General features: G+C 34.3%; 1 protein-coding gene across 10 annotated transcripts; it reads right to left on the bottom strand.

Annotated features, from left to right (window-relative positions):
* Positions 1 to 2,826: 2,826 nt before the first annotated feature.
* LOC148782278 (ABC transporter G family member 1-like) lies at positions 2,827 to 11,600 on the bottom strand. Of its 10 annotated transcripts, XM_088863649.1 has the most exons (7): positions 10,715 to 11,600; positions 7,473 to 7,552; positions 6,132 to 6,683; positions 4,973 to 5,101; positions 4,705 to 4,899; positions 4,392 to 4,478; positions 2,827 to 3,734 (listed from the first exon to the last, which is right to left on the bottom strand). In XM_088863649.1, exons 1-7 carry the CDS (start codon positions 11,217 to 11,219, stop codon positions 3,132 to 3,134), a joined length of 2,151 nt encoding a protein of 716 aa, XP_088719775.1. In that variant the 5' UTR covers positions 11,220 to 11,600; the 3' UTR covers positions 2,827 to 3,131. The 10 variants fall into 10 exon arrangements, with proteins under 10 accessions (XP_088719775.1, XP_088719778.1, XP_088719776.1 ...); XM_088863652.1 differs by lacking the exon at positions 4,973 to 5,101; XM_088863650.1 differs by lacking the exon at positions 4,392 to 4,478.
* Between the last annotated feature and the right edge of the window lie 1,888 nt (positions 11,601 to 13,488).

The raw sequence follows: 13,488 nt of genomic DNA on the forward strand, positions 1-13,488 counted from the left end.
CAAACCACACCATTAAAAATATTACATTGCTTATTCTCTATTATCTTTTTCTACCATTTCATATTTTATGAGTCCACATACTCTTGTAGAACTGCGGTCCTCTTAATAATTTATTTTACAAAATTTAACAAATATAAATAAAAATAGATTATTAAACTATCCTAAGAATTTTCGGTACCCAAATTATATCTTATGCTAAAATTTGGTGTTGCACCTTACTTTGATTATTTAAAGTTGCAACCTTGTACAAACCACACCCTTAAAAATATTGCAATGCTTATTCTTTACTCTCTTTTTTACCATTTTATATTCTTTGAGTCCTCAAACTCATGTAGAAATGTGGTCCCCTTAATAATTTAATTTTGAAATAGACTTTGATCCCAATTTTGAGGGAGTACATAATATTTAACAAGGAGAATATTAGCCTCTAAAAATAAAGATTTTATAAAACTACAAATGAGATTTTTTTGAAAAAAAATTTGAATTTTACTTTTTCTTTGGAGGACTATTATTTATGTGACCCGATTTTGGGGGACAGTGTAGATCTCCAAGTTCTTATAGTAACATGTGGGGGCTTGGACACACCAAACAATTTTCCTTACATTGAGGGTATTTTAGTCCTTGGATTATTTTTTAGGGAAAGTCTTAAGTGTGACCCTACCCACATATAAAATATATGTGATCTCTGCTCTCAATTGTAAGATCTGAGAAGATGGCTGGAATACCTTGAGTCACAATGCCATAAGTTGGCTCTTGAGTGTCAGATCTTGATCCGACGGCTTAAAATATTTTATTTGTAATATTTTTATTCTATAAATCATTTTGCAGCGAAATTTGGGTCACATATATATCTAACAGGGGTGAACATGATAAACATAAATTAAAAAATATTTCCCCAGATAAAACAATACTAGAATACCCTTAAAACTTTAGACGCATTCTGGTTATTTATTCTCCCCATAAATATTTTTTTATTTTTTTGCTAGGTGGCCAATAAGAAGATGGGATACCTTAGTAGAATAAATATTTTTTTATTTTTTGCTAAGTGCCCAATAAGAAGATGGGATACCTCAAATTTAACTTGATTTTCTTAATTAAAAATCAAATAATGTTTTGGTGTGACATTGTAATATGAGCAATCCTAACAATCTATTCAAATTGAACAGCTGAGAAGTGGGATCACACGAAATCTATATGTGGGTGGATCACGTGGAATGCTTTCCGTATATACCTCTTTCAAGAGAGGGGCAAGTTAATAATATTCGTTTGAGAGCAGCCCGTGTCACTCTTTCGCCATTGAACATTTTGTTAGATGTTATATGCATCTTAAAAAAAAACAAAGAAGAAGACATTATTGAATTTCTGGGTTCAACAAAAAAAAGGTCATTACCTTCATAATACAATTACAAAGTATATGGATCATCGACCTCATGTTTCTTATTGAATTCCATGGATGGGCTCTTCTAAGTTCAAAGAAGCCATAGGGAAGGGAACACCTATGGGAAGCCACTACGTTGCGATAAGAGAATGTTACAGAAAATCCGTTTCTATTTTTGGAAATTTGAAAATGGTCATGTATATCCTATATTTTACACTAAAATCTTACTTTTTGATCTAATAATGTATTTCAATTCTATATTTTATATTTTACACCAAAGTCTAACTTTTTTTTTATAGTGAATAGTGTATTTTAATTCTATCTTATTTTCAATGCATTTGATTAAGTTCAAATTTTAAGTATCCATGCTTCTTATCATAATACACATGTAAAACATTATTAAAAATATATTTCAATGACAAAAATACCCCTATAAATTTCAAAATTTTTATATATTTTGTTAATTATTATTTTTATTTTGGTTATATTGTGAGATGGTGATAGAGAAGTTTCTATAAGGCCTAGGTATTATGAAAACAAGATAAGCCACACCTAAAATCCTTATCTAGAAAGTACTTTTGGCAGCATAAATCTCCATGATGTATCTAAAATCAATTTTCAACATCGATAATGAAATTTGAAACTCAAAAAATGATACACATATTGAGAATCTATGAAAACTTGCTTTTAGGGGAAAATGGATGGCCTAGATAATTTGTTACAATATACATTATTTTTAGAGCTTAAAATCCTAATTTTTTCCCAACCATAACGTTCAAGCTGAAATGATCGATGTATATATTTTCCAATACTTGAATCGCAATTTCCAATATTTTGATAGGGCTGCAGCCTTATCAAACCAATTTCCAATATTGATTCCCCAAATTTGAGCTAAATTGAATAAAATAAAAGTTAAAACACAATTCACACTCTCAAAAAGTGAGACTATAAAATATACATGTCGATTTTTAAATTTTGATAATTATAAATTTTGCTTGAGTGATGCCTAAATTGCGATCAATCCTATATTTCATGAGCTCATTGAGAGAGAGCAAGGAAGTACAATAATAATACGTAACACTTTTTTTTTCTTTTGGGAATACATATATAAGTTTTTTTGTTTTGATAAGTCAGTGGGGGAGAAAGCCTCATCCCAAAATTTTCATTAATAATGGAATACATACGCATAATTACTATACAATAAATAAATGGCAATGGAAAAACATATACAATGACCCTAGCCTGACATGTACATTAACATCATTTCAAGTAAACAGATGATCTCTGCCACCATGAAGGGGACTGCGTCATATTTGATAATTTCTAGGGTTATCCAACCTCATAGTAATAAGTGTACCAATACGTGTACTGTATATTTACCCCGGAGATCCAACTTCCATGTTCCTACGAAATCAGCTTGTTTCATCTGTCAAACGGACAAAGAGATAGGAAGAAAACTTGTATCTTCACTATTATCAACACGTAGATATAAAATCAGTAGTAATTTTGCAACAAATTAATTTGTACAGTAAGAAACAAATTCTATTCTAGGAGAAAAGGGCATTTCTTTCTACTCTTCTGTCGCTTGCTCGCAAGGCCGAGCTAAAAGAGCCAAAAAAGCCCTTACATATTGGAGTATGGCCACAAAGGCCTCACGACTGCCATTTACTTCATGGTCTCTTTTTTCTATTATTTTAACAGACATTTAATAATATTATTTACTTTATGCTATTTTCAATAAGTTACTTTTCAACTATTTTTTCTTCATCACATTCTCACTAAACTTAATTATGCCCAAGAACATGAGCCTATATAAAACCACCATGCCCAACAATATGGCCAAGTCCACCCACTTGGAGTACCCCATCTCCACTTGCCATGTCTCTGTTAAAATCTTCTCTCCTGTTATGGTGGGTGACCCTCCTACTAAGCCATTAGGTAAAGTAAGACCCTCAAACTCATTCTTGTAAAAACCTTGGTTAGCATACTTATGGAATGCGATGTAGTACATTGGGTACTTCCAGAACGGCTTAGGCAAGTCGTTAGGCAGTCGGAAAAAGCCACCGTTCAGCATCATGACACCTTGGATACCGGCACCGGTGATGATGCCCATGAGGAAGTCGGGGACGAGGCTCGCAACAATCATCATGAGGCTCTCTACAAGCATCATGCACACAAAGAGGACTAGAGCAAAGTAGATGAAGTGCTCGGCTCCATCTTGAAGACGAGCCAGGTAGTAGGCGATGGCTCCCGGGATTAGAGAGATGAGGAGGAGGTAGGGGGTGGAAGAGATGGTGTTTCCAATCACATAGGCGCCCACGCCGTAGTGCCCGTTTAGTCTCTCACGCCCGAAGATCTGTGACCATGAGGATCAATCCATGTGAGAGAGGCAGAGAGAGAGCGAGAGTCTCTAGTCATTTGCATCTTGGATTATCAGGTGAGATGTTTTGACCGCTCGATGTAATTTTTTCGTTTTCTTCTAATCTTTAAGCTTTTTATATGGAAAATGTTTATATAGAGCCGAGGCTCTAAACAATCAAATTAGAGTCCACCTAAAACTTTTTGAGGTTGTTTTGATGCCCAAATATCCTTAAATTGATCATCTCGATATCAAGATTCATAGACATGAGAAAAAATTGGATTTCAAGTTTTAGAAATAGTGTATCTTGTAACGCATTTTGGGACCGTCAATTTTCAAGTTTTTATAGATATGCTTGATCTACAGTGTTTTTCAAACTTTGAATTTTATTACTAAAGCTGAAAATATATTTTAAGGCTATCACAAAGATTTTCAGTATTTAAACTACCTTTCTCGATACTATTTGAAGGTGCGCTTTACTTTGATTGTTTAGAGCTTCAGCTCTATACAAATTGCACCCTTTTTATATAGGTTCATGGTTCCGTACTCTTGATTCTTTTTTCTTTAGTATTCTACTTGAGTCATCAAATTTTTTTTTATTGTTGCTGTAAAAAGGAAAATAAATATATGGAAAGATGGTAATGAAAAAACGACCTTCATGTCCTCCACAAAGGAAGGGAAGCCTCCAATCGCCATGAACGTCAAAAATGCTGCCACAAACATGAGCATGGACCCTCTCGCCTAAAATGTTTGTCAATACAAAACACACGAGAACCATGATATTTAGAAGGTAGAATGCATAGGTTGTTCAACTTTTGATTGAAGTTGAATGGACTCGAGGCAAAGGCGATCAGGTGCCACAACATGACATTTTGAGTTTCATTTTTACCACAAGTAAGGCTGTTCCCCACTGATCTACCCTAAAAAGCAAAAAAAACTTTTAATTGAAGCACAATGTCACACTAACCTGAATGGAGCCAAAGTTGTGGCCAATGTCAAAGAAGATGGTGCCTACACACACGCACAACGCAATGTAGATTCCTAGGCGCAACCAATAATATCCCAAATCCCTATACATGTTCACAAAAGATCTTCTTGTCAAGACTGATGCTTGTGTAAAGAAGCTTGCTTGGCTTCCTTTCTTTGTCAATGCTTCTCCCTCCTATAACAAATCTTTCAAAGAGTTAGACATACACACATATGGAGAGAGAGAGATTGAGAGAGAGAGGTCTTACACTCTTGGATATATCAGCTACACGAGGAAGGACTTGTTTGGCCATGGTGGATGACTTGTAAGACTTGACTAAGATATCAATGGCCGCAGAAGCTTTTATGGCCTTGGCCTCGGGACCTTGTTCAATATCCTAAGGAGATTGACTACTTCTTAGTGTTAAGCAACAACCTTGGATCAACAAACACCAGCCCAAATCCAAGAATTGCAAGCCTAGGAGTGCTTGAAAAAGTATTGGGCTTGACTTGGGCCATCATATAAATATATATGATATATATTCTCCAGCATGGCATAACTCGGCCCATTGGCCAGTGTACCTTACTTTTTAGAAAAATATCATTAAAAGTGTCGAAACCCATTGCAATGTAGCTAAAAGAATAAAAAGATTACAAATTACACTTAATATAAATGGATATATTAGTCGGGTACTTAAAGAAATTGTGGAAACTTTGTCTTCCAACTTGCCCCAATTCGATATTAGGAAGCCATAACAATTAAGGGTGCTTTGGTAATTTTAGGCCCAAATAAGTTTTAACTAAAGGATGTGGTTTGTATAGAGCCTAGGCTCTAAACAATAAAAATTAAAGCCTACTTTCAAATAGTATCGAGAAAATCTTTGTGAAAGCTATAAAATATATTTTCATATTTACTTATAAAGTTTCAAGTTTCAAATTATCCATGAAAACTTGAAAATCTTGAAAATTGACTGTCCAAAAATATGTTACAAAATACAATATTTTGAAAATCTTGAAAATTTTGATGTCGAGATGATCAAGTTGAAGATATTTGGGAATCAAAACAACCTCTTTTAGTAAATTTTTATAGGAAGGCTCAAATTTGATTGTTTAGAGCCTCGGCTCTGTATAAACTTTTCCCATAACTAAATGACACTTTTGAGGGAAAAATTACCAAAAACCTCCAATTTTTTTGGCTTGTCAATACTGATTGGGTGAAATTTGGATAGTTTTTAACATTTTCTTTGATGAAGCGATTGATTGATAATGAAATTTAAAGGCATATCGCCAATTGTAATTTGTAATATTTTAACCCATTTAGTGATATTGTAAAGGTTTCAACCCATTTTCCCTATTTTCTTGGCCCAAACCCGGTCCAAAAGCCCACATAGACATGAGAGGGGGATAGATTGTGCATATTCCAATTACCTTATCAAAGTCAGAGTTGATGGTGCGGAGGAAGTGATCTGATGGGTTTCTCAGTGAAGGGCAAGGGAACCCACTCAGTGCGAAAAACTCACTGGCTGCAGTGGCCGGGCCAAAATACACAGTTTTCCCAGTGGAGAGGAGGCATAGTGTGCTGAAGAGGCCGAACACCTCAGCACTAGGCTGGTGTATCGATGCCACCACGGTTCGACCATCATGCGAAGCCAAACGTGCAATTCGAGTCATGACATGGTAAGATGCTGCACTGTCGAGCCCACTAGTGGGCTCATCAAGAAAGAGAAGGCTAGGTCTCGTGAGGATCTCAATACAAACGCTCACCCTTCTCTTTTGGCCACCACTTAGTCCCTTAACGCCCCAACCCCCTATCCTTGTATGCATCGCATCTTGTAAACCCATCTCTCTGATGGTTGTCTCAGCCCTCTCTCTCTTTTGGGAGCTCGACATGGTGCTGGGCAACTGGAGCTGGGCTGAGTAGTACACCGCTTCCCATACCGTGAGGGTGGTCATGAGTGTATCATCCTGGGTCACATGGGCCTAGGTTCCAAAAGGCATATGAGCCTATATAGATTAGAAATTGAAAGTGAACGGTGCTGGATCGGTCATTTGCATCTACGAAGAGGTTTATATAGAGGCGAGGCTCTAAACAATCAAATTAGAGCCCACCTAAAAAATTTCATTAGAAGAGGTTGTTTTGATGTCCAAACATCCTCAAATTGATCATCTCGACATCAAGATGCATGGACATGAGAAGCAACATAAATTTCAAGTTTTGGAAATAGTGCATCTTGTAATGCATTTTTGGATCGTCAATTTTCAAGCTCTTCATGTTTTCACGGATTTGCTCTCTCTACACTATTTTTGAAGCTGTAAAATTTTTAATTAAAGACTAAAAAATATTTTAAGGCTATCACAAAGATTTCCAATATTGAAACCATACTTCTCGACACTATTTGAAGGTAGGCTTTACTTTGATTGTTTAAACCCTCGGCTCTATACAAACCGCACCCTTACATTTAAGGTGCATGATATATCCTACACCATAGGAACATGTATTGCGTTCTAAATGATGAATGGTCGAGATTAACTCTATCCAATTGACTGCTCATCATCAAGAATTGTTGTTAATCTCTCAATGGATTTTGGATGTTCCCATGGTGTAGCACATACTAAATAGAACTTTAGGAACCCTGTCCTTCTATTTAGGAACCATGTACCTTAGTATAGGGTCCAACGACTAAATTAAGAGGGCTCAACGACTAAATTAAGAGGGCTGATCCCAATGTAAAATCCAGAATTAATGCATCAAGTAAGGTATGTCCATACCGATGTTCCATATGCTAGGGCTTGTTTCCGACCATTGACAAGGATCTCCCCTGTTTGCTTTGTGTTAGAACTCACTCGGCCTACAAATCAAGCAATCCAAGTGTAGGACAACACAAGTGTCAGAATACAATGAACACTCATGAAAAATGAAAGGGCTGTGTGATCTAGCACAACATGTACAATCAAATTTTTTGCATTCTTTCTTTTGCAATACCGGCTAGATGACTTACATATGTCTAGAAAATATAACATTAATTTACAAAAATAAAACCAAATACAACCTAGGACCTTCTCTTGCACACCATTGCAATTCTATGAAAAAAATATAGTTAAATTCATTATTTTTAACAAATATTTGTATTAGTAGGAATTTAGAAGAGATGCTATCCTTGTACAATAGAGTCTTAATGAACAAAGTTTATTTCCGTAAATATTAAATTTAAGTCCTCAAATTATAAGGAGTCCCTTAATTTTTATTTCCAATACAAATAAGGAATGCGACATTTTTTAATTTTTATAAAATTTAATTATTAACATTTTATTGTTAAGCATAATTTATTCCAATTTAAATTATGAAATTTAAAAATAAAGTAATAATGTTAAAGCATCAAAGGCTATCTATTTTGATTGATAGCTGCTCGTGACTAAACACACTCATTTAAGGAAGGAACACGTTTAGATGAGGTGTGAACATCAAACTATAGAGGTAAAGCGTACCATAAACATCCACTTCAAATTAATCATCCCGGCCACAGAATATAAGAATATACAAGAAAGATTTCAAGTCCTAGAATTAATGCAATGAACTATTTGGACTATTCATTTTCTAAAATTTAAAGTAAGTTTAGATAAACTATATCTGCACTATTTTTGGAGCTTTAAATTCATAATTTAGAGAAATATAGATTTTCAAGCTACCATTGCTCGAGCAAATGGAGAAGTAAAAGTCTAATCCGAGATTGGAACCGTAATTATCGTATCAAATTGCATTGCCTGCCTTTTATAGGTAACTTCAAATAATCTGCATTTTTTTTTAAATAACATTTTGTTTTCTTTTGGATAAGTTGGGTTACTGAAATTAGGCTCCCCTAAAAATAGGGGCGGACCAGGTTGACAGCTTTATTACGCTTAAAAGGACGAGAAAACCCTAATGTTCCAAAAATTTTGTGCATCCAAACAAAGTATAAACAACCGAACATCTTTTTTGGTGGTATTAGAACTTCACTTTGATTAGAATGTTCCGTTTTGTTACGGCATGTTTGGTTGGTCCACGTTAAAATTGCCTTATACATATTTTTGTAAATAAAACTCATCATAAAATATTTTACTATAAAATGGTCCACTTTGCATAAAAATATAACCACATTTCAACCCATGGCAAGCATTTCTCTTGTTTTATTTAAATATAATATATAAATTACTAATATATATTTATTTTATGTTATGTTATATTATACTATATGTTTTATATTATTAATGTATATTAGTATTATATATAATAGATATTACCTCTATATCTATGTCTTCTCACATATTTTTGGATTTTGTTAAAACCCCATCGACAAATGCTATCCCCACTTGGACCAATACAACACCAAAAGTGCGTCAGAAAGGGTGGAGTTGAAGCTTATCCTTACATATCCAGTCCCTATACATTAGATTCCGAACTAATGGAATAGCTATATAATATATAAAGAGGAAAGTTTATATAGAGCTGAGGCTCTAAACAATAAACTTTGAGCCTACCTCAAAAAGTTCACTAAAGAGGTTGTTTTGATGCTCAAATTTATTCAAATTGATCATCTTGACATCAAGATGCATGGACATGAGAAAACATGGATTTCAAGTTTTGCAAATAGTGTATTTTGTAATGCATTTCTGGACCGTCAATTTTCAAGATTTTCAAGTTTTCATAGATCAACCGATCTATACTTTTTTTGAAGCCTTGAACTTTATAAATAAATATGGAAATATATTTTCAGGCTATCACAAAGATTTCTAGTAGTGAAACCATATTTCTCGACATTATTTGAAAGTAGGCTCTAATTTGATTGTTTAGAGCCTATGCTCTATACAAACTGCACCCATAAAGTTATATACTATATTACATATATTTATATTATACTAAATTATATTATATAGATATATATTATATTTATATTGTATTACATATTATATCTAATACATTTAGTTTATTATATATAATATATAATATATTGTATTTTATTAATATTTAAATATTATTTGAATAAATATAACTATATATTTTAAGTTATAATATTTAAATAACACATGTATTTAAGTACTAAGTAAGTTATCAAACATATGAATTACCCAAAAAAAAAAAAACAAATTGCCAATTACTTGTTAACAAACTTTGAGAAATGAACGTTTACAACAGTCTTTTTTTTTCAAAGTGTTTACGTCTATAAATATTTTTTTTCAAAGAAACGTGCCCTTAGACCAAGCCCGGATCACAAGAGCCTACCTAGACCACTAAAGGCTTCTACCAAATAAAAAAATCAATCGGCCAAAATATTTTGCACTCCCCCTTGAGAGTATCTATTTACTATGGGTAAAACTCAATTTAGAAGCACTTTTAGGATTCCAAATTCCGGAGATGTAACCTTCTCAATCCATAATCCAACTTTACTAATTTTTTTTTTTATGAATCACAATCTCGATGTACTTAAACAACAATGCCTCAAGATTAAAAAGAGGCTGTTCATTTCTTGGAGGTTTAGATCGAAGTGTTAGAGAACTCAAAATCAAAATTCTCTTCCCAAAATAATGATAGGGGGTTCCTCAAATCTGAGATAAAAAGTCCTTTTAAGTCAGTCTTTTCCCCAAGGGATAAATTAATATGTGAACAATTGTTTCATGCGGGCTGGACTGCATTTCTACAATATGCGATCGATAGGTATAAAGTATCCCTCTTAAAGATGGATGCAAATAGGTGATCCATCCAAACGGTCCCAATGTTTTTTTTTTTATATAATTATTATTTATAGTTTCAAAATATATTTATTTTCATATTCATGATCTCCATGGTAAAAATTATATATTCGCTATTTATTAGGATTAAATTATATTTAAAATAAATATAATTTAATTGCCAAGCCCACATTTCTACATTTGCGGGCTTGGCCGCATGCTAACCACGTCCTTAATATATTCCCACATGAACATAGTGAACATGCTCAATAATAAAAAAATCTAAAGTTGAAAGAAAAGCCTCAAACCTGCAAGTGCATCGAGAAGGGTTGACTTTCCGCACCCTGACGGGCCCATGATAGCCAAGACCTCGCCTGGTTGGGCGCACCCATTGAGCCCCTTTAGAATTGTGCACGCACCCTCTGTCCCAAGAGCCGTGACCCACAGATCGGTCCATGTTAATGACAATTTGGACCCAATGGAGCCTACTGGATCGATATCGGGCCGAACAAACTTATGCTTGGTCCTACCCATCTCCACACTAGTCTCAGCAGTGTGTTTAGAGCAAATCTTGGCCGGTTGGAGAGCTGGTGAATTGAGGTGGAAGAAGCATTCGGTGGTGGTTGATGCATCCTCATCTGTGTCGGAGACATTTAGGCTCGGGTTTGGTTGGAATGGTTTAGGAGTGATTTCATCAAGGGAGATGTCGTCTTTGGATTCATGTTGGAAGGGATTGTGGCCGAGGAAAGGGTTTGGGGATTGTGTTGGGCTCGAATTCGGCGTCCATCGTGGGACATAAGGGGGTGAGGCCATCGAGATTGAGAGCAGCTTGAACAAGAATGTAGGGGAAAGAGAGAGAGAGAGAGAGAGAGAGAGAGAGAGAGAGATTGGGGAGGGGTGGACGGGGGCTGGGAAGACTGGTCTGAGGGGACGATGGTTTTAAACTCTTTTTGGTCTATTTAAAATGCACGTGTAGAGGTATTTTGATCATTTTAATTTAGCGAAAATATTTTTTTAATATTTTTCGCTAGTGCGATTTTAATAGAGGAATGAACATAAAAAATTTAGTGTCAAATTAATTTATAGAAAAAAGGAAAATCCACACATAGTACATCAAGCAATGAACTTAGGGGCCCGCTTGTGGAAAAAATGGCTCCTGCCATTGTTTCAAATGGCTCCTGCCTTTGCTTCAAAAGAAAATTTAATGGCCTCAATCATCAATGCAAACAGTTGCCTCTCTCTCTCTCCAATGACTTGGAGATGCAGTTGTCTGTCTCTTGACATGGAGATGACCCACACATCTTTCTCTTTCTTAGATGGTTTTAAGAGGACCTGACTTTCTACATTTTTCATGGAAATTTTTTTAATGAATAACATCAATGCATTGTGCCTATCTTCATGTATAGAAACTCCATCTTTCGACAAGATTTAGAGGTGTGCCATCTTGGATTATTTACGATGGAAACCTCAAGGAAATACTCTCTAATTCCCCGAAACTAGTTTTTGGGTCCACAAGTAAATTTTGCCTCCCCTATAGAAGGGACTCGCGAGGAGGGCTTGTAGCAAGCATTTCATCAGTGCTTGTTTAGTCAATGGAAGCACCATGGAAGCTAGAAAAGGAGCCCTTCTTCCCCACCCTCTGCGTCTTATCCCAATATTACCATTCACTGCTGTCATGTGCTTTTTCGATTTCTCCATGGCCTTAGAGGGCTCCCCCTTTTGTAGAGAAAATGAAATAGTGGCCCTCTTGGATTTCAATGCTTCTAATTCCAACCCAAATGCTACATTGAAGGTCCAAATGGATTCCTGGAAGGGGTTGAATTGTTGTGAGTGGGAAGCAGTGGAGTGCCACACTTCCTCTTGTAGTGGTTCCTACCTTTATGTTATTTTGGGATGGGTTGACGCAATAATATAAATCCAACGGCCCATATTAAAAATGGGTTGATCTGATGATGACGACTTCATTTTATAATATAATTTTAATATTTTTTCTATAAATCCCAATCACATGAAATTTGGAATATCCATTCTTCTCATCAAGGCACATCTAATAAAAGTTCTACAAAATAATTTAAAATAATAAATTAATCAAAATTCCCTTTAAAATTTTTAAGAGTATTTTGGTCTTTTTAATAATTATTTTTTGATATCTTTATTTGATTATTCTATTTTTAAAGATAAAATCCTTAAATTTAAAATGATTTAGATTTATTGGAAAAAATTAAAATTAAAATACAAAATACAATTCTGATCATTAGATCACCCTAAAATCAATATGGGCCATTGAGCATTCACTGTAACTATCAGCTAGCGGCCTGCCCTCATATTCTCCCTGTTATTGTATATTAAACTTCCCAAGTTTTTTTTGTTCTTTCAATGCACATTTTTATTAAGGGTGTGGTTACAACATTAAACAATTCAATTAAGGTGAACCTCCAAATTTTATCATAACTTGTAATTTTGGTGGTAAAAATTCTTAAGATTATTTGAAAAACTATTTTCACATCTAATTATAAACCTTTAAGTTCTAAAAATAGTTAAAATCAAGTAGATCTAGATATGTATGAAAATCTTGAAAATGGATGGTCTATATATATGTATGAAAATCTTGAGAATGGACGGTCTAGATAATGTGTTGCAATATGCACTATTTTTTAGATTTTAATCTTTTTTTTTTTCTTTTTCATATTCATACATCTCAATGTCGAGATAATCAATTAGAAGATTTTTCAACATTAAAACAACCTTTTTCAAATGGATTTTTTAGGCGCATCCGTAGTTCTACATTTTAAGGTACATTTCATGGACGCAACCCTATGTAAACTTTTTCAGTGATCTCCTTGTAGTATAGGTATATGGTTTCACATAAGATGTTTGTAAATAATTGTGATCTCCTTATAGTATAGGTATATGGTTTCATATAAGATGTTTGTAAATAATTGTGATCTCCTTGTAATATAGGTATATGGCTTCAATGAATACATCGCTTCTTTTTAACTGGGTTATGTTATTGAGAGTTTGTTTGAAATAATTTTTTAATGTATTTCCTACACTCTGTTTCCTGCCTCGCCTTTGGATGTCA

The sequence above is a fragment of the Amborella trichopoda genome, chromosome 4, assembly GCF_054954075.1.
Source record: "Amborella trichopoda isolate Santa Cruz 75 chromosome 4, AtrichopodaSantaCruz75HAP2 v2.0, whole genome shotgun sequence".
NCBI lineage: Eukaryota > Viridiplantae > Streptophyta > Magnoliopsida > Amborellales > Amborellaceae > Amborella > Amborella trichopoda.

Bases quoted from the DNA above. Each gene is read 5' to 3' on its own strand.
- LOC148782278 (XM_088863649.1), bottom strand. From the start codon at position 11,219: ATGGCCTCACCCCCTTATGTCCCACGATGGACGCCGAATTCGAGCCCA. The intron at 6,684-7,472 runs GTATGGACATAC...TTTGGAACCTAG, and splicing joins CCCTAGCATATGGAACATCG to GCCCATGTGACCCAGGATGA. The intron at 4,479-4,704 runs GTTAGTGTGACA...CAAACATTTTAG, and splicing joins ACAACTTTGGCTCCATTCAG to GCGAGAGGGTCCATGCTCAT.